Genomic DNA, 19950 nt, shown 5'->3' with positions numbered 1-19950 from the left:
TATCAAACTCAATAAAGAGCAGCATGGCTACCGCCTTTGGTATTCATTTAGGAGCAAGCAATGCCTGTCTCTCCATATGCAAAGTATGCTACGCGTGCTACACCTCGTGTGTTTGATTGTTTTAATGACTGAAGCATTATAATGCTAGTTTCGATTGTTATATTGTTTTTGTTATACAAATATTAATATAAGTTTACTTTAAACCGTGACAATGCCCATCAGAATTAATTGTACAAAGTTGAGGAAAAACCGGCTACATAGAATGCCTTTTTTGTGTTTTATTACTAACAATTGTTTGAACTAACCGTTTGTTTATTTTTAGATTTATGTAATGTCCAATTTTCCTGAAACAAAAACTAGGAACTTTTTCTTTTAAGAAAATTTCAATAGCATTAAGCTTGCCTAATCTTCAATTTAGTTTCATGTTTTTGTGACAGTTGCGCTCAAACATAAGTAATATATGGTTTACTATTTTTTCTAAAGTATTTGGGAATAGGTGAATTATTACCATAACAATTTGTGTGAAACAATTCTTACAATATTGAGATTCATTGAATAAAAAAGGAAAATGAGAAAAGAAAACCTGTAACCATTATGCATCGTATTACAAGAAATGTTTTATGATATTTTACCATGAAAATAAATTTATAAAAGCTGTTGTGGCCTCAAACAAAAAAAATACCAAAATGCAGCAAGGGAAGATCTCTGTAGATCTTTGTTTAAAAGCTAAAAGAGCTAACTAGCGCTGCTGCTTTTTCTTGAACTATGACAACTTTAGTAATCCATGATTATTGATCTGAAATTGAGAGAAATATTATCATAATAGGTAATGGGTCATTAGCATAGGACACTGAACATAGTTTGTTTTTTACTGATCGCTCAAATTTTTCTGCTCAAACTTGCTGTTGCTAGGCACATGTTATAAATGAGTTGGTGAAAATTACCAGAATACATATATCATTAAGTTGACGGATGATGTCATAAAGACTTTTAATCGCATAATTTTATAAGATTGCCTAGGTATCTGCTTTGCTAGATATTGTGTCACAGATGTATAAAAATTTCCCCATATCTAGAAGCATGTGTGTCTAATATTTCACATTCTTCAAGTTTCGATCAAAGTCCCGGTAACATAACTAAGCTGTTTTATTTTTATGGTCTCATTTAGCTGTTAATATGACATCATTGCTTAATACATGTCCATATTTTGTTGAAATATAGTCCAGGAATTAAAAGCTAATCATGATTCGAGTGTAACTGAAGTTGTTAATGATGTTTGCAAATCTGATGTGCGAACATAAAGAACGGAATAGCTGTTTTTCTAATATAAGCCTATAATATAATACCTTATATAACCTTATAATATAAAGTAATATAAGGTTTGTTCGTAGCTCTGGGGCCATGGTAGTTTATTAGAGGAATTTGTCAGAGAGCACTAGTTCATAGCTTTACAAGCTTATATAAATCAAGACAACACATATTTATGTTTTAGAAAAGGAAATTAGTCTCACCAAAAACCATAAGTGTCCACCCAAGACCAAAGTGTCATCGAAGTTTAATGATTCATTTAAAACGATTTTCTGGTTTCGTTGAATTCTTACAAGCCATTTTCAAAACCGGCCTATCTGTTGGAAAATAGCATTATACTAAAGCCGTTGGCTTTTTGTAATTGGAGTAGTTGAAAGTTTCATTACAACACAATAGGCTTTGAAGAGTTTCTCCTTTAGCTTATTTGGTTGTGAAAATTGGCTGTGAGCGTTTTACTTTGGGCAATCAAACCTCGCCTTCGATCACCTAACACAAAAGATTATTTGACATAAATTGGGAGCCAATGTTGTCTGAAAATTCAAAGTAATTGTCAATGTGCGATGTCTGAAGTTTTTCAAAACATGACTGTATTTTAAATCAGCACATATGTGCAAAATTCTCTTTCACATAGTTCGATTCTACGGTGTTCCAATAATATTAAGCAATACTTTATATCTTCCTTCTGTAATGTTAAAATCAAGAATCTCAAGAAGGCTGATCAAAGTGGTAGCAGTGGTCAAAAAGGAAGAAAGCTTGTTTTAGAATTAAAGCTAGAACAACGTGGACAAATATCTTTAAATAAATCTTCTATAAAGTATCTTAAGAGCAAGAAACCGAAAATAACAAGAAAATATTACACAAATGGAAGTGGAGTTGATAATTGAAAATAATGTGTACAAAATATCAAATATGAATTAAAGTAAATGTAGTGAACTTATATTACTTTAATGTTCACACAGTGTAAGTTATACTAGCTCTATATTTTTTGATTTAGTTTTACAGTAATAATAAATAAAATATTTGTGTGTGAATAATAACAACAGTAATAACAACAATCCCATTTTAGGATGGAAACATAGAGGTGATTGCAAATGCTGCTGGCGATCGGGTGACGCCTATACTTATTGCGTTCTCAGACCACGACAAGGTAAAGAACAATCATGACATTATTGTGAGATCTTTGATTTGATCGTTATCTACACGGCTAATATTATTTAACACTAGCTCTAAAGGCTATTGCCAGTGACCAATGCTGTGATATTTACAGGTTGTGGGTTTACCAGCAAAACAAGGTTTGATAAGAAATGCTAAGAATACTGCTTGTCATATAAAAAAGTTGCTAGGGAAGGATTTCGCTGATCCAGGGATTCAAAAAGAGAAACAGACTTCGCAGTGCTCAGTAAGTCGTCAGCAACCTGTATAATTATGTAATTCATCTCAAGCTTATTATTCTTGCTTGAGGTAAAACAATTATTTATTTGCTTGGAACTAACATTTAATTATATTTTTATATTCTTTGATACATAGAAAACCAGCGGTAAGCTTGATGACGCCCTAGATCTTTTTCGTTTTTAATCAGGATGTCTGCAAGGGGGTATTTAATAGACTGGTTCTTAGGAACCAGATGGAGTTTTGAAAACAAATATTTTCGGCGATTTGGCAGAAAGTACGAAGCGTGTGCATGTAGAGTTTGGATGCAATTGACCAAACATGTGAAAATGCAGAGTGTTTACTGAGACTAACAGACACACACGATTACAAAGTTGGATTTATAAATATAGATAAACTAGTGAAATGCTTGGCGTTGCCCGGGTATTAAGAATCATCTTATAAACAGTGAGAGGTAATGTAGTTGTCTGCCATTAGCCGGGCACATTGCCAAAGGCGAATTTGAGCAAGCTAGTAAACTCACTATTAAGAGCCGTGAGAGCAAGCTTTAGTCACATTGCTCCATAACGAAGAGCGGTATTTATATTTTCACCCAGATAGCGACATATATCGTCCAATGAATCTATCAATCTCACGTAGGATAATTGGTAAGATATTTGCCTAGTGAATGGGAGGTTCTGAGAGCAAATCTTCCGTGATAAGGATTCTTCATTGCAGTATTTTAATAGCTACTGTATAGGTGGAAAACCCGAAGGACACACAAATTTTTAGATTCATAGAGATTGTTGTTGGTCAAATGATTGCTGCAGTAAACATGCTTTTATTAACTATATTATTTATGTACACAAGTTAGCTGTTATCCGAGCAGAAATTATTAGATATGAATTTACTGTGAATATTCCTCTATTGTTTTTTCTTGTTTTCTCTTTCATTGGTTTTATATTTTTCCTATTGAGTGTAATTATAGTTTATACTGTTTTGCTGTTTTTTCTCATCTCACTATAATGAGATGGTAGACTGCAACTTGATGGTTGACTGCAACATTACAACTGCAATGACAAAATGTTCCATCTGTCATTGCAGTTTGGTGCATATCCGCTGGTGGTAGGGTTTGAGTATAGACTAGGTTACTTGGTATATTTTAGCATACAGCAACAGCATAGAGAATTAGGTACTACTGGCACTGGTAACTATTCATTCTGTTAGTATCTGACTGACTAGAGGTTAGAGCTAACTGCACATACCTTTTTAGATAGCCTTCATTATTCGTGCATTTTAAACCGAAGAAAAACTCGCAACTAATAGATAATTCATCACATAGCATTGAAAGTCCTATTCTTGTAGCAGTGTGGTTGAAGTTTAATAAATATTGAATAGGTTATTGAAAAAGATGGGAGACCTTTCTACCAAGTGCAGTACATGCAGTCGCAGAAGTCGTTCTCTCCCGAGCAGTGTTCTACTTTCATATTTGGAAGTCTTCTAGGTATGGGACTACATTTTCATGTCTTTCAGTTGTTGTACATGTTTTTATGTAGCATTTTGTCAACTCATCATTTAGTGGCCCCTGTTTATTTGCAGAGATTGCGAAGAATCATGGAGACACTAATGCGCAGGACGTAGTCATTTCTGTTCCACACAACTTTGGTAAAAAGCAGCAAACAGCTGTGATGTAAGTCCTTGCAGTAGGTAATCTATGCTTACCCAAGCTACTGCGAGGATAGCTGTTGGGCACTCATCTGCTTCGTACTAAAATGGCTCTGATGAAATAATGTAGCTTAGGGAATACTTTGAATAGCTTAACTTTGAATTTGCTTTCAAAGTACAGTCAAACATGGATAACTCGTCCACGGATAGCGCGAACACATGGTTAATTCGAACATTTCCTTTGGTCCGTTCCCATGTAATGATAAATTGCTATAGATAACTCGAACTCAACACTGTTAATTCGAACTGTTTTTTTGCCCAACGGCTACCGAAACGGTTGTTATCGCTTTAGAAAATCACTTTATTCAAAGCCATAGAGGTAAACTTCATCTTTTCGTAATTCATAAGCGTCGTTATTACCACCATCGGCAAAATATTTTTGTCAACGACTTTTCTAAAAGTTTGGTGAAATTTGATTTATATTGCGATACGATGAATAGCACGGGCTAGCCGGGGCACGCGTGCAAGGATTTTCGCCACGCACATACAAAACAAAAATCGCATGTTGTTTTTGTTTTGTATGTGCGTGGCGAAAATCCTTGAGTGCGTGGCGTAACCCAGCTAGCCCGTGATGAATAGTTTTCCGACGTTGATTCTGTGTTGAATCAACGTCGGAATGTTGAATGTTTAAATCGTCTTAAAAATTCTTGTAATTAAACGTATACGTTGTCTGAGCTACAAAAAAACTATTCATCGTTTGACCTAAACACAGAATACGTGTGTACATTCAATAAGTATCTATTAAAAAAGCGTGAGTGATATAGAATGTACCGTAAAACCTCGTAAAACTTCTAATTGAACTGCCTCGGAGTGTTGCTCTTAACGAATCCCAGGTAAAGTAAGGTAATCTGCATAAACTTCAAGAAAAAACGGCAAAATTGATCGTGGGTAAAACCCCAAAAGAAAAAAATGTCTTTTCTTGTGAGTATTTCAACAACGATCAAGTTTTGCCAATATCAATCTGAAAAACGTCCTGGCAATAACATCACCTCAAACAACAAACCAATCTCAAGTGATAGAAAAATCTCTATACTTTTTCATGAAAACGTTTTAAACTTTACATTAGAAGCATTAAATTTGAAACAAGCCATTTGTGCTTTTGATTTATATTATAGTTTGTATATGTACATGTATCTACTAATAAATAAGTAAATATATGGACTTGTGACAGTGCTCTGATAACTTGAACGCTCTGATAATTCGAACACTTTTGCTCGGTCCCTTGAAGTTCGAGTTATCCATGTTTGACTGTAAATTCAAATAATCCATACTTTCTATCACTTCCTCCACCCGGCTACTGGAAGTAATCAATATTTGCTATTTGAGTAACTAAGTTGCCATGGCAGTCTTTATGTTGTTACTCAGTCATTTCCTCTAAATTCATTAGGAATTATGAAAAAAATTATTGAAAGTTATTTATTTTGTTTCGTTTTGCTGTAATAAATAATTTCAATATGCTGATCAGAGGTATCGAGAATGTGGCATGAAGCGAAATTGTGTCGATGAAGGTGGTCGTGCATTGGTTTTTAAGGCAATTTTTTATACTTATATTCTTGTCGACATACAGTTGAGGCATAGGCCTATCCAATGATTGATCATATTGTCAAGTATGTGCTTTATAGCTTTGTTTGTTTCATGGCGGAAAGCTTATACCAACAGCATACATCAGTTTCTTTTGTCACGCACGCCTTTTGGTCACTCTGATTGACAGAAGTTGGTCAAAAAGCTAAAGTGGCGTAACTGCACACACCATTTTCAACAATGATACACAGGTCTATGACACGGTTGACACCCTGTAGTTCAAGAACCAGTTGTACATCGACTGACCATTCGACACACTGACTTGTTTTCATAAAACAACCAACCAATTTTTGACGTAACTTTCATTTCACGGAATGATAGAGATTATAAGAGTCATTGGTTTTTGCTGCATGCCGATAACCGCACCCCATCAGTTATAATCTCCTTACATTGGGAATGGTTATAGCACACGCTGTTTTCATCGGATGTTTCTGAGATTGTTTGCCCCTGTTTGTGTTGAGCAGCCCCTTGAACTGTTCTACTGCCATTAGCTCTTATTCTTGCCTATGTCAGTTATTCAGGTAAGACGGTTGACACGATTGTTATGCTTGCAGAGAAACAGCGACGAAGGCAGGCTTTAAAGTAATGCGGCTCATCCATGAGCCTACATCTGCCCTACTAGCCTATGGCCTCGGTCAGAAACACAGACACGAGCACATGTATGGGTTTGTTCTCTCTCTCCTCTTTTTCTCGTCATTCATTCCACTGTCATCTCTACAAACACATGTTCGCTCCAGTCAGGGTATATTTGAGCTTGTACTATTGTTATTTCGCTACATGCTGGAACTGCATCTCACATGTCAACCAGTGCTCTTGTGATTGGCTGTCTCTGGTGATATCTACAGCGGAACCTTGGTGCTCGACCATAAATCGGTCGGAATTATTAGTCGCGTGCCGGTTTGTTTGTAAACTAATACACATTTTCCTATAAGAAACAATGGTAGGTATTTTAATCCGTTTTCACCCTTTAAAAATACCTAAAATTTTGAAAGAACAATTAGTTTTCTTTAAATCCATTATTAAGGGCTCAAGCAACACAAAAAGTGGAAAACTGGCAAAAAGGTTCTTCTCGATTGAACCGTGTACGTCTTACTCTGCTAACGGTTTGAGTCGGATAGACGCTTACCAAATGGTCGAGATAGGCCGAGGAATGCATTCGACTCAACTCTGCTTCTTTCCTTCTTGGTTAGTATTCTCCTGCTCAGCTTGGCTATTTTGAGCACCGAAAATCTGTTCAAATTCAAATACATAAAGCTGCTCGATTTCTTTGGTTGAGCACCGAATTGCTCGAGTAAGGAGGAGGTTGAGCGCTGAGGTTCTACTGTATATGCCATGTATGGTGATTCCACTGTATGATGGTAATCCTTTGGAAGCAACGGTTGTGTTACAAAATATGATTTTTCAGGTGTACATATTGTAAATTATCTTCTACTTATCTTCTAATTATCTTACTTGACAGCAATGCAATAGTTGTACGAGTTGGTGGAAGCAGTTCAACTGTTTCATGTTTCTCTATCACTGATGGCATGTACAGACTTCTCTCCGATGTGAATACTGATGATATAGCTGGCGATATGTTCACAGAGCTTATAGCAGATCACTTCGCTGCTGACTTTCAAAGGTATTTAATAATGTACCTGGGTTTGCTGCCGTCGCATGATCACATCTCGGTTCAGCTTGCTTGAAAGAAACTCTATCACTTGTTAAGGTTGAATAAGTCCCATGAGAGTTTGACGAGCTTTATAAAGTAATAGCACTTTCATATCTTGACTTGTATGAAAATCAATTTTAGATTTGTTGCGTAGATCTGCGTTCATTTAATGATTCGCTCAAATGCTGTTGACATAGGCATTTTTGTTACTGCCTACGCAGTGTACAATAGACGCCCCTATAACTTAAACTTTTCACATAAATTCCACATTAAGTGTGGAAAGAAAATGCACCAACTTGATGTAAAGTGTCAAGTCGGTCCATTCTCTCAAATTCGATTTGAATATCGAGAGTCCCATAGTTCACTTTTAAAGTATGGTTTTTGTTCTCGCCACACTTTAGAGAGAAAACGACTTATTGGAGTATCTATGGTATACAATATGGGTCATGATCTCGGTAAGTGGAGTTAAGTTGCACTTATTGAATTTGCGTAATAGCGATTGCAAGTTGGTAAACTCAATCCCACGTGCATTTGTTGTATTTTTAAAGTTACATTTATTTAGGCGAATCAAGTATGCTGTTTCAAAATCTGAACTCTGCTTGACTATTAGAAGCTTAAAACAACCCAAATTTGCCTCGCGAAGCCGTTGCTATGCAAACCGGAAATAATAAAACATGGCATCGCATATGTCGAATGAGTGTTTTTTTTCATTGACACGATTAATAATAAAGATTTAAATGACACATTCAAAGAATGCATTGGCAATGTAACTGATGCAGAATCATCTGATGAAGAGGAAAGTTTTGATGTAGATGATTTTCCATGTTCCATCGATGCCAAAGATCCATCGATGCCAGAGATTCCAATCTACGGTATTCTCGTGATGGCTGCGATTAACTGTTCGCTTTTGAGTTTTTAAGAGCTTGTAATCACATTTCCACATATTTTGCACCTACAACACAGCAGAGTAAGACATGGTGAATATTTTGATACCAAATAAACTGTAATGTGAATTTTGTTGCAAGTCAACCTTTAAGCTGAGCTACTATCTAAATTTTAATAATTTTCAACTTAGCCCCACTTTCTGAGATCATGACCCATATTTACATTTTTTCTTTGCTGCATAAACCTTCATGTGAAGCAAAAAGTGAAAAAAATGAATTCAAATTGATATTGCAAGTGTTACATCATCTTAGCTTAACGTACAATTACCCTGAGATCATGAACACTAAACCAAGTGTTAGTGATAAGAAAAAAAAGTTGTTGATGCAAATCAATAGTACCAGTTACTGTACATTAAATTAAAATATCAAGTTCAGTTTTTTTAATTTTGAATGGTCAAAGAGGTGAGTTTGGAATGGATCTTTGAGAGGATCAAAATATTTATGTGTATTTTACACCTTGTATAACATGAAATTCTTTTACCGTAAACGTTATTGGAACAGATTATGGAATGGGCGTCTACTGTACTTTCTATAGGCATATTTAGTGAAAACTAAACAAAGGGGCTTATTTATACTTTTGTCCTTTTAAAATGGACCATTTCACATGGGCTGCTTTGGCCATATTTGAAAAAGGTTGTTGAACAGGTTTCAAGTAATATTGAACTTTGCTGACTTCTGTATCGTTGTAATAATGATATAATATTCTCCAGAATGATAAACAGAAGTAACAATAGAATTAAATTACATATCAAAGCGCACTTGAAAAATTAAGATGATTTACAAATAGCATTATACTAGCTGAATGCCCGGCGTTACACAAGTAATAGAATAATTACCTAATGAATTTGAGTCGGTCCTTGGGCAATGACTAGCTTGAATGATGCTCAGCTTATTATCACAAGAAACAGTCACTCCTTATCTTAGCTTCTGGAGAAGACTACAATTCTATTATTCAGCTGGTTTCAGTAGAAACAAGCTCACAGTTGTATAGTCTATTAGTTCTATAGTCACTTGGCTGTGTGCTCATATAGAAAGGTAATTCAGCAAATATGAAGTCATATTTACACATACTCATGTCATGTAGATGTTTAGCCACTTAGATGTATATTGATGCTTTTCTCTTTTATTTTGTCTTTATAAAAACTTTTTTGGGATTGGCTTATTGGAGTACAACCAATAGCTGAGCTCTATTGTTCTCAGTAAGTTGGTCATCAAAGTTAATCATCAAATTGTGATTAGTTATCTGTAATGATAGTAATTAATTGTTGCATTGCTGGCGGTTGGTGACATCTCAGGTTTTGTCTAGTTGATAACAAAATGGTGTGCTTGCCATTAAGTTCAATGCTATGTTGTGAAATCTACTCGCTTATGGGCATTACGAAAAACCTTGTATGTATTGAAAGGTCGTCTTCTCTTGGGAATCTCTTCAAGAAATTATACACCGGAGCTGTCTAGGTACAATACTGTTGCGTGTAACTGTTATAGGCAGTTCAAGGCAAACCCAAAGGAGAACAAAAGAGCGTGGAATAAACTTTTGAGTGCTTCCGAGACCTGCAAACACACGTTGACTACCCTACCTAATGCTCACTGTTCTATAGACTCTCTACACGAGGGGATTGACTTCTCTGGCAACATAGCCAGGTTTGTGAGACTATGTGGGTGTGCCTCAGCTCACATGTTCATATTGGTAGATCATCTTGTAATTCTATCATACTTTCACATGTTTATATTGGTAGATAATCTTGTAATTCAATCAAACTTTCACATGTTTATATTGGTAGATAATCTTGTAATTCGATCATACTTTCACATGTTTATATTGGTAAATAATCTCTTGTAATTCTATCATACTTTCACATGTTTATATTGGTAGATAATCTTGTAACTTTATCAGTCCCATATTAATGCTCTGTCCGCATGTTACACAGCGTATTTAGAATGCATGCACTTAATATAGTAACATAGAATCATGATTTCAGTTGTGTATTTGCTTATTTTATGTCATATACATTTATATGACTTAAAGTAAGCAAATAAAAATGTATGTGGTTTGATCATATCTGTACAGATGTTCCTTTCAAACTGTTAAAAAATGCTGTGTTCTGAATTTAGCCGACATAATAATTCCAAAACAAAATTTTAACAACTGTTTGGTTCACACGTGCGAAGTGGGGACAAAATGGGGATTAATATAATATATAATTTATTGCTACTGACTAAATTTAGAATGAGTAACTATGTTGTAGATGAGAATTTTAGTTTTCTAACAAACGGGTCTAGTTTATTCCATGCCCACACAACACTGTATTTTTGGTATTATTTGTTGGGCTTTTACAGGGGCAGAATGGACATGCTGAGTCTCAACTTGTTGTCCAAATTACAGACATTAATAGATGAATGTTTAGTAGCCAGTGGTCTGGAGAGGAGCAATATTCAAAAGGTATAGCGGTGTATTCACAGTGTAGTAGTGTATCATGTCTTATTATCTGAATAGCCATGTTCAGATAACTCCAAGGTTTACTGTTTATGGTCCACTTACATTAGCGCACTAAATGCTAAACATTTAAGATGCTAGCATCTTTGGTGACACATGTGTCCTAAACCGTCAGTGTAAACAGCAATAATCTCTGCGATAGCAGCATCATTGGCAGTTTTATCATAAAATGAAAGTGTCTTTTTGAGCGTCGAAACACAACTTGGGGGACAATCAGAGCTCGTATGGCCAAAGTGTTGCTAACAACTCCAGTAATTTCGACTATCACTATTTGTTTTTATTTCAAGTTGTACTGCTAGCACACACATGTATAAATATCAAATATTTATTACTTGCGATATGAATGGCGGAATTGATAGAGCCATTTATAAGACGGTGTTTAAAATAACTTCATTTGACTTAATGAACATAAAAACTTTCTTCTCACTAATATACAGTGGGAACCATTGGCTGACAGAAACAAATGTAAATTTCACACAGCTGCGAATGGTTGGGTTTTACTATTGGGGAACTGTAGAGGGAGATCCGCACTGAATATCAACCGCTTGGCTAATGTGCAACCGCGTTAATTCTGTACGCATGAATAAAGTGGTTGTCTACTGCACAGAACATGTATGTTAGGTATTGAGTGTATGTTGCTAGGCCCTTGGTGTTTAACCGCAGAAACCTTTACTGCTTGCAATACCTTGCCATGACTTGCTTTAACTTGTTATGACTTTGTTTAGATTGTTAGGACTCGCTTTACCTTGCTATGACTTACTATACTTTTTCATCACTTGCCATACCTTGTCATCACTTGCTATACGTTGTCATCACTTGCTATACCTTGTCGTCACTTGCTATGCCTTGCCATGACTTGCTTTACATTGTTATGACTTGGTATAACTTGTCATGACTTGCTATACCTTGTCATCACTTGCTTTACATTGTCATCGCTTGCTTTTCATTGTCATCACTTGCTATTCTATATCAAGACTTGTTTTTGCTTATCATCACTAGCTATTTCTTGTCATGATCAGCTACTCATTGTAACTACTTATTACCTCTTGTCACTACTTGCAACATCTCATCACCATTCAACTACGGTTTTTGAAATGGTATGTATAGCTATTATATATTTAAAATGTTTGACCCTATAGCCAACCAAGTTGTGTGGCAAATTCATGTTGCTTCGGCAATGCGGGATTACTAAAATGGGCTCAGTGTTATTCTTTAATCAATATTTTCAAGTAAGAGTATACTTTGAGATATTTGGAAAATTATATACCGAATACATAGCAGCATAAAAAATATAAATTTATTAAATCATTTCAGGGCAGTCTACATCGTTGAAAATCATTATAGTTAATCTATTAAACTATTTGTTAACTATTTTAATCTGTGGTATTTATAGAACTTTGTTTATGATAGCAAACTGCTAGTCTAGCATTGAACTGCTATTACTGATCAATCTCAAGGTTTGGTTTATCAACGTTATATATTACTAGCTGTGGTTCCCACCGTTGTCCGGGTATTAAAAATCAGCTTATAAACAATGAGAAGTAATGAAAGTTGCCTGCTACTTGCTATTAGCCTGGCACATTGCCAATGGAAAATTTGAGTAATCTTACTAATAACACTTACTTACGCAATAACCCTGCGTAGTACGCAAAGCTGTTGGGTTTTTGCTCCCATATACCGACATATATCAGCTAACGAACTAATTAATCGCTGTAGCCTAATTGGTACGACGTCTGATTGGTGAATGGCAGGGCCCGAGATCAAATATTCTTCGATACAGATTATTTATTCCAAGATTTTAATAGCTATAGCTGGAGGGACACACATACATATTCACAAATTTTGAGAAATAATTACAAATCGTGTTGTGTCATTATTAAAATCATTTTTTGGGCATGTTAAAAATTACAGAATTTTATTGCTTCTTATATTAGCTATTCTATACTACTATATTAGGTTGCCAAGTGCATTGAAGTTGTCTTCTCATAGACACAAATGAACAGCGTGATAATCAAACCTCTCCACCTCGATTAGCCAAACATTGTGTGCGTGGAACATCCATCAATGATTTTTATGGTGTATTGTTTCGCAATTGTCTTGATGAAAAAATAATTCTCTATTCAATACATGCAACATTAGTTCGTTTTGAAGTTTGCTTTGTATGTTGAAACGAGTGTATGTGGGAGTAAATGTTTTAACTGTTATCTATTTATACCATTCCATAGCCCTAACATTTATGGTAACTCCTAATAAAGTATTTCTGGTAATTACACAATAATTAGAGCATACATATCATATATAAACCAATATATAACATACGTTTATATTATATATAAACCAATACCAAAAACTGTTGTATGTGAACAACATAATATCGTAATCAATTAGAAAAGTTGTTATTGCTATAGTACTTTGGAGACATTGGAACGGAATTGTAAGCTCAGCAGTTTGGAGTCTGTAAGGTAGAGATGGTGATGAAGATACACTGCGTAACTTATTCTATTTTAGACATGGTTACATTTAAACTCACAGCTTACATATCTTTTATTATTTTCATATTTTTTATGATTCATTTTTAATTTTCACCAGCATTTTTGTTTCACTTATAAAACTGCATATTCTGAGAAGACTTTTACTGTCATATATTTAGAATAGATTTGAAGTTACATATTTACTCCAATTTAATATCGCTAGTTGGGAAAGTCATAAGATGTTCTGGCTGTGACTCTCACAATATCTGTGGTACTGTTAGGTTGACATTGTATGATAATCTTTAACAACTGTCATACGTAATAAGTTTATTGACCTCATAATGCACAAGCCTATCAGATACTGATCATGGGCAGTCGGGCTTACGTGAGCTCAGGGAGGTCTGTGACTTCTCATTGAATTCATCTACAGTAGATGCATATAGACCAAATGTTAACAGGATGCACTGGAAGAAGCAAGGAAAAGAAGAGATGATTTGAAGATACGAGGAATGATGGGGAAAAAGAGCTATTCACTATTCTTGGTTTAGCTGGCTAGCTAGTTACAGTCAACACCCTTATATATGTGTATATACATCTAGCCTTAAGTTGTATGTTTCAGGTAATATTGTCTGGCGGCGGCACCAAGCTCCAATGTGTTGTGAAAAAGATACAAGATATATTCAAGGATGCTGAGCTCTATGACAGTATAGCAACAGATGAGGTGATAGCCTTTGGTGCTGCCACGCAGGTATACATTGCTTCTAATTAAACTAGGCGACTAGGCGTCAGCACTATAGGTATTGTTGGCACGAGAATTTTCTGTAAAGCTTGCTTATTGCTTTGAAGAAGTACTCTGAAATCATATACAAATTGTTACTAGCCCCACATGAGCCAGATCTTATTACTATGTTCTTACCAACAGGCCGCTGTTATAGCAAAATAATCACTGCTGCGACTATGGATGTGTTTCTTTGTAAAATGAAATATCTATTTGAATTTTGAAACAAAACCATAATTGTATTATTTGATGTTTTATAATCGCTAATAAAGATTATATAGGATTGTTTGTGGCATTCCTAGTTTTACGTCTGATTGCTGTAACTACTGCAGGCGAGTATTATACTATCAAGCTGTGAAGGCGAGAGCGTATTACCTACTGAAGAGTTGCCCACTCTCACTCGGTGTATCAACTGTGCGGCTCAGGTCAGTTCCCCCATACCCATAGCTGTCTATCCCTTGGAATTGACCTTCTCTGTTTGGCTGTTCACTCCCCCCCCCCCCATATACTGTCATACCTCGACGTACCAGCTTAATGCATCCCGGGTCTGAGCTCGCATGTCAAAGCAATATTTCCTTTATAAAATAAACAAATAAAAATTTATCTATTCTCATCACCTGATAAAAACCACCTACAAACAGGATATTACCATGGAAAATGTGTTATTAGTCGTTCTAATTCACTACCTACTCTCATAAAGTAACAAATACCTATCTAGTGGTTATGATCTGCAATAAAATGTAACATTATATACAGTACTGCATGGACTTCTTACCTTCGAGACAGATTGTAGTGGCTAACAGCAATGTGAGAGAGACATTCTCTCGCAACACATTCAGTACGCTACACTTATGTGACACTACATAACATTAACATTACATTTAACTTAAATGAATTTGGTTTACTAAACACACACTTGAAAATAAGTTTCAATCTTACAATAAACTTAATTATAATTTTTTCTTCGTTTTCATTTTATTATCTTCTAGTTTGGCGCTTTTTGCATTGCTTTCACCATCAGTTTTAACTGGCATTGTGAACGCTTTTTCAAACTAATATGATGCGGAAGACCGAGCGATGCTGTTCTCGAAAGCAGCCTCTCACATACTTCTCCATCTATCGGCCGCATTCATAACTGCCTCACATGCTGGTATCTCAAATCTGTCTCATATCTCAAGGCAACAACTTGCTCAAAATTTTGTTCTAAACTTAAATTTCTCATATGTTGGGGCACTCGTATGTCGAGGTATGATTGTACTATGTCAGTTCTTATTGTAGGGCTCCTGTATCGAGGAGTTGTTTCACACTGGCCATTCAGTGCCAGCTAAAGCCAAGCGAACATACTGCTCCAGTCAGTCCACATTTAGGCTCCTAGTTACACAGGGCTCTGATACTCCTATAGAAGTCCTTGCTAAGGTCAGTTTACTCTTGCACAACATATTTTCATATGGAAGTGGTCAATAGTGAAAACACTCCCTTTTGATTTGGAAGTTCTTATTATTGATACAATCAATGGTTCACAGGCTTAGCAAGCTTTGTTTTAAAGACTAGACTAGTTTTTACATAATCTAGGATGATGTATTTTCATATCGACTGTAGCAGTGTTTATTTGTCTTTGTGTTACAAGTCGCTCAGCACAACTTCGCAAAGAGATAAAGTATAACGTTTGTGGCCAATCTAATGACGAGGTCAAATGTTCATTGCGTAAGCTTTTCCTGTAGTCGTTATATATCGAATCCCAATACTCAAAGGTCTACATTAAACGCTCGTTTTCGCCCGCAAAGTGTCTTTTGAAAGTTGTATATTATTAGAAAAGGTGAGTGTTTTAATTGGTAAAATTTGTGATTTTAAGGTTATTTGAAGTATATTTTCAATTGAGAGCATTTCTAAAGGTGAATGAGATGGTGTTTTTTTGTAATATACCCTTCTGTCTTTCTACTCATCGCCTATCGCAACGCTCGGAGTACCCGTGTAAGAAGTGCATTTTCATTCGAGCATAACGATTCAAATTGACAAAATTAAAAGTTAAAATGAACTTTGAAACATTAAAAATAATGTTTTGATTTGATTTATGCAGTCTTTCACTGTCTTAACCCTTCTGAATCTGCATATTTACTTCTGGAGTTGAAAAAATTGATCGTAAACGATAAAATTTAAAGTGACCGCGATGATTTCCGGTTTAGCAAGATGTCAAAACGGGTGTAGTATTTTAGTTATAACTTTTGCCACAGACATCATCGAGGTATATTTGTACGTTTGTTTGATTAGCCAGAAATTATTCTTTCTAGCTAATCAAAATTATTGTAATGTAATTTAAAAATAATGATACAAGGAGTAGATAAAATTCAGAGGCAAAATAACGCACATCGGGTGCCTAGCAACGTTATAAATACGGGAGTTAACTCCGTCGGGTGCGAATGAGTTAAGCTCTCGCGGGCCACATAAAATGACCTGGCGAGCCACATGTGGCCCGCGGGCCATGTGATTGACACCTGTGTTCTAGACTCAAGAGTTTTTCCTGTTTCTTAAACATTTTTAATTCTTGCAGCTGGCTTTAAAAGATGTAGGTGAAGGGGCAGTTGTTGAAGTTCACTTTTCCATAGACAGGTAAGTAGCATTAGTTCCAATCTATTGTGCAGTTTTTGGTCCTGTGTAAGGCTTCGGGACCTAGAGATTCTAAACCAGGTTACTTTTGTCATCACTCCATCTAGTACTACTCGCTGCATGACTACTACAATGTGAGTCCGGTCTAGGACTTTTTGGTTCAGACTTTTTGGCATTGCTATTTTTACACCAAAGAAATTATTTATGCTTATATACAGTAAATAAATAATACAATTATTTAATTCATTAATAGTCCTGTTAGGTAAAAGTTTAAGTAAAAAACATTTTATTCACTAGAAATTCCACTGTCATACAGCCCACGACCAAAGTGATATTGGAAAAAAAGAAAGGGTACTGATGGTTGAGAAATGCAATATTAGCAGTCAAATGGCACTGCAGCGCAATAGGATAACTGCAATGGTAGCTGTAATGTACTGGGTATGGGTGTTATTATATACAACAAACAGCCATAATGAAAGGAAAAGATTATGTTTATATTTTTCCCCTTGCAAAAGGAGAAATGCAATATTGGCCAATATTAGAAGTAAAATGCACTGATATTATTAGAATAACCAATGTTATTAATATAGTAATACAGTAATAATAGAAAACCAATGCAAAATTTTGTTTAAATTTCAAAACGTCATAGCTGACAATATCAAGAAGTTGTGATATTTATATAGATTTTTAGAAAATCTATTTAACAAAACTATTTACAAAAAATATCAGCAGTAACATATTACTCATCATCGATGTTGTTAGTGTGACTATAACACTTCAATAGTCATCTAAACTTATAATTAAATATTGTAATACTCTTATAAGAATCGTTAGAAAAAAATATCATCGTCATTTCCTTTACTTTCACTGCTTTGGACATCAGTTAGAATACCAAAGTACTCAAAAGTTTCCAAAATGGCAGTTACTTTGAAATCGGCAAAAAAGAAACGATTTCTGTACTTCTATGTTAATTACAGAAACCTTCGGCAATTCGACAATGTTATAGACTGGTGAAATGTGCACGTTATTTTTTCGTGAAATGCGCACGACTTACTGATTCTATTCTCTGTCGCTCGGCGTTTCGTTTACTGGTCTTAACTTTTATTAAACCAAGCTTGTCAAGCTTTCTGTGACGAATTTCGGCCAAATTAATTTGTCTATTTGTGTATAATCCGATCAGATGGGTAAGTTTTAAGAGACTGTCGACAATTAGCAAAGACTTGGTAACATATTTAAATAGTCTTTATATGTTTTTCGTATCGTTATTATACTTTAACGACTCTACAAAACGATGGTTAAATTTGTTGATGAGATTTTGAAACAAGGGTTTGCGACGTTCATGAATAATTTTGTAAGTTGTGTGCACATGCATTTATCATAAAAACTCTCAAACTTCGCTCCCGCTCGTTTGGTCGTGGGTGGAATAAAACTTCACACGTAATACCTCATTCTTTGAAGTAGATAAAAACAAATTTTTATGTTCACATCAGCAAAATTTGTTTGAAGGATCTCGTGAACTATATCTGTTAACTATGTAAATGTAGCCGTTATGTACAACATTTTCTCTACCATTTTTGGGTAAAGTATGTTGAACCATAAGTCACAACTAAAGATGTATAAATTCTGGACTTGTAACCTATTCCAAGAACTTTTGCGCCAGAAATCCTCATGCCAAAAGTCTTGTGCGAGAATGTCTGAGCCAAAAAGTCCCATTCCGTGTGAATCCGACAGTTTCCGTCCGTTATCTGAATTGTCTCTCCTGTGCTGTTTCTGCAGTTTTCCCCAACCCTTTAGACCTCAGAATACTAATGTCCTATATATATGTTCAGGATACAATGTCCTATATACATGATGAACAAGATGAATTCTAATATTCTTGACTAGGAGGCTTGATGAAACATGTTGATCCACTGAGTTTTCAATATGATTACAGGGAAGGGTTGTTACACATATCCTGTGTCGATGAGAAGAGCAAGGCACACACAGAGGTTACGGTGCCAACCTGTAATGATAAGCAGATGAATTGCTCAAGGTCATAGCATAGCAGAGTTCTGATGATTTTTTATTTCGTCCATGCATTCAATCATGGATCTTGAGCTATTCTTCCTTTAGCATGGTCATTGCTAATCTCCTATCAATAAACCTATTCTATCTATATTTATATTCCATTGCCATTGATATGTGAGCCTTTTTAACTCTCCATTATTCCGGTTTGCAGTGAATTAGATATAAAGTATACTGGTGTATCTGGTGTGGTGTTGAGGGTTATCTGTCCATACGCATTTGTTAGAGGGTGTGTGATTTTTCCTGATATAGTTTAAGGAATTGTGTTCCCACATTAGTGAGCCATCTGTGCATGTTTGATTTATTCAAATTAAATAGGTAATTGTAAGATAACATCAAATAAAGCTACATGATTAGATTCAATTCCAGCAAAGCTTGTGAAAATTGCGGCACCTGTTTTAGCTTATCCTCTAGCTCATACATGTGTTATAAACACTAGCTTACAATTAGGTATATACATCGATAGCCTTAAAATAGCAAAACTAAACCCTTTGTTTAAAAAGGGTTCACTAAAGCTTTTATCAAATTACAGATCAATATCTATATTGCCAATTTTTAGTAAGATTTTTGAGAAAGTTGCTAATATACAAATATTTAAAAAATAACAGCATTCTTACAACACAACAATTTGGTTTCAAAACAAATCAAAGCACTAGTCGAGCATTCATAGAGCTTATAAATAATTTTTTTATCTGCATTGGACCATGGCAGAGCAGTACTAGGGATATTTCTTGATATTAGTAAGGCATTTGCCACTCCTGTGTGAATGGAGGAGTAGACCACTAGATACTCGATCACAAATTGAAGTCGATGCACTTTTCATCGTTTTCTATTCACTGAATAAAAGCTACTTAAAATATAGAAAACGGAGCATTCATAGAAAACTATAAATCTAGCTTTTCAGGTATAAATTGTGGGGTTCCTCAGGGTTCTTTCCTGGGTCCAACTTTGTTCTTGATATA

General features: G+C 35.3%; 1 protein-coding gene across 1 annotated transcript; it reads left to right on the top strand.

Annotated features, from left to right (window-relative positions):
- The first annotated feature begins 6 nt into the window (after positions 1-6).
- Positions 7-19351, top strand: LOC137393663 (heat shock 70 kDa protein 14-like). Its single transcript, XM_068080302.1, has 14 exons — positions 7-83; positions 2375-2455; positions 2576-2707; positions 4075-4180; positions 4276-4366; positions 6537-6641; positions 7442-7603; positions 10063-10218; positions 10915-11017; positions 14162-14290; positions 14653-14745; positions 15599-15736; positions 16869-16927; positions 18858-19351. The coding sequence occupies exons 1-14, from the start codon at positions 24-26 to the stop codon at positions 18961-18963; spliced, it is 1521 nt and encodes a 506-aa protein (XP_067936403.1). The 5' UTR covers positions 7-23; the 3' UTR covers positions 18964-19351.
- The last annotated feature ends 599 nt before the right edge of the window (positions 19352-19950 follow it).

This window comes from Watersipora subatra, chromosome 4 (genome assembly GCF_963576615.1).
Source record: "Watersipora subatra chromosome 4, tzWatSuba1.1, whole genome shotgun sequence".
In the NCBI taxonomy this organism is placed as follows: Eukaryota; Metazoa; Bryozoa; class Gymnolaemata; order Cheilostomatida; family Watersiporidae; genus Watersipora; species Watersipora subatra.
This window is presented reverse-complemented; position numbering and strand designations above follow the sequence as displayed.

Excerpts from the sequence above, each read along its gene's own strand:
- LOC137393663 (XM_068080302.1), top strand. The coding sequence starts at position 24 with ATGGCTACCGCCTTTGGTATTCATTTAGGAGCAAGCAATGCCTGTCTC. Across the intron at positions 2,456-2,575 it reads CGTTCTCAGACCACGACAAG|GTTGTGGGTTTACCAGCAAA; the intron begins GTAAAGAACAAT and ends TGATATTTACAG. Across the intron at positions 16,928-18,857 it reads GTTCACTTTTCCATAGACAG|GGAAGGGTTGTTACACATAT; the intron begins GTAAGTAGCATT and ends ATATGATTACAG.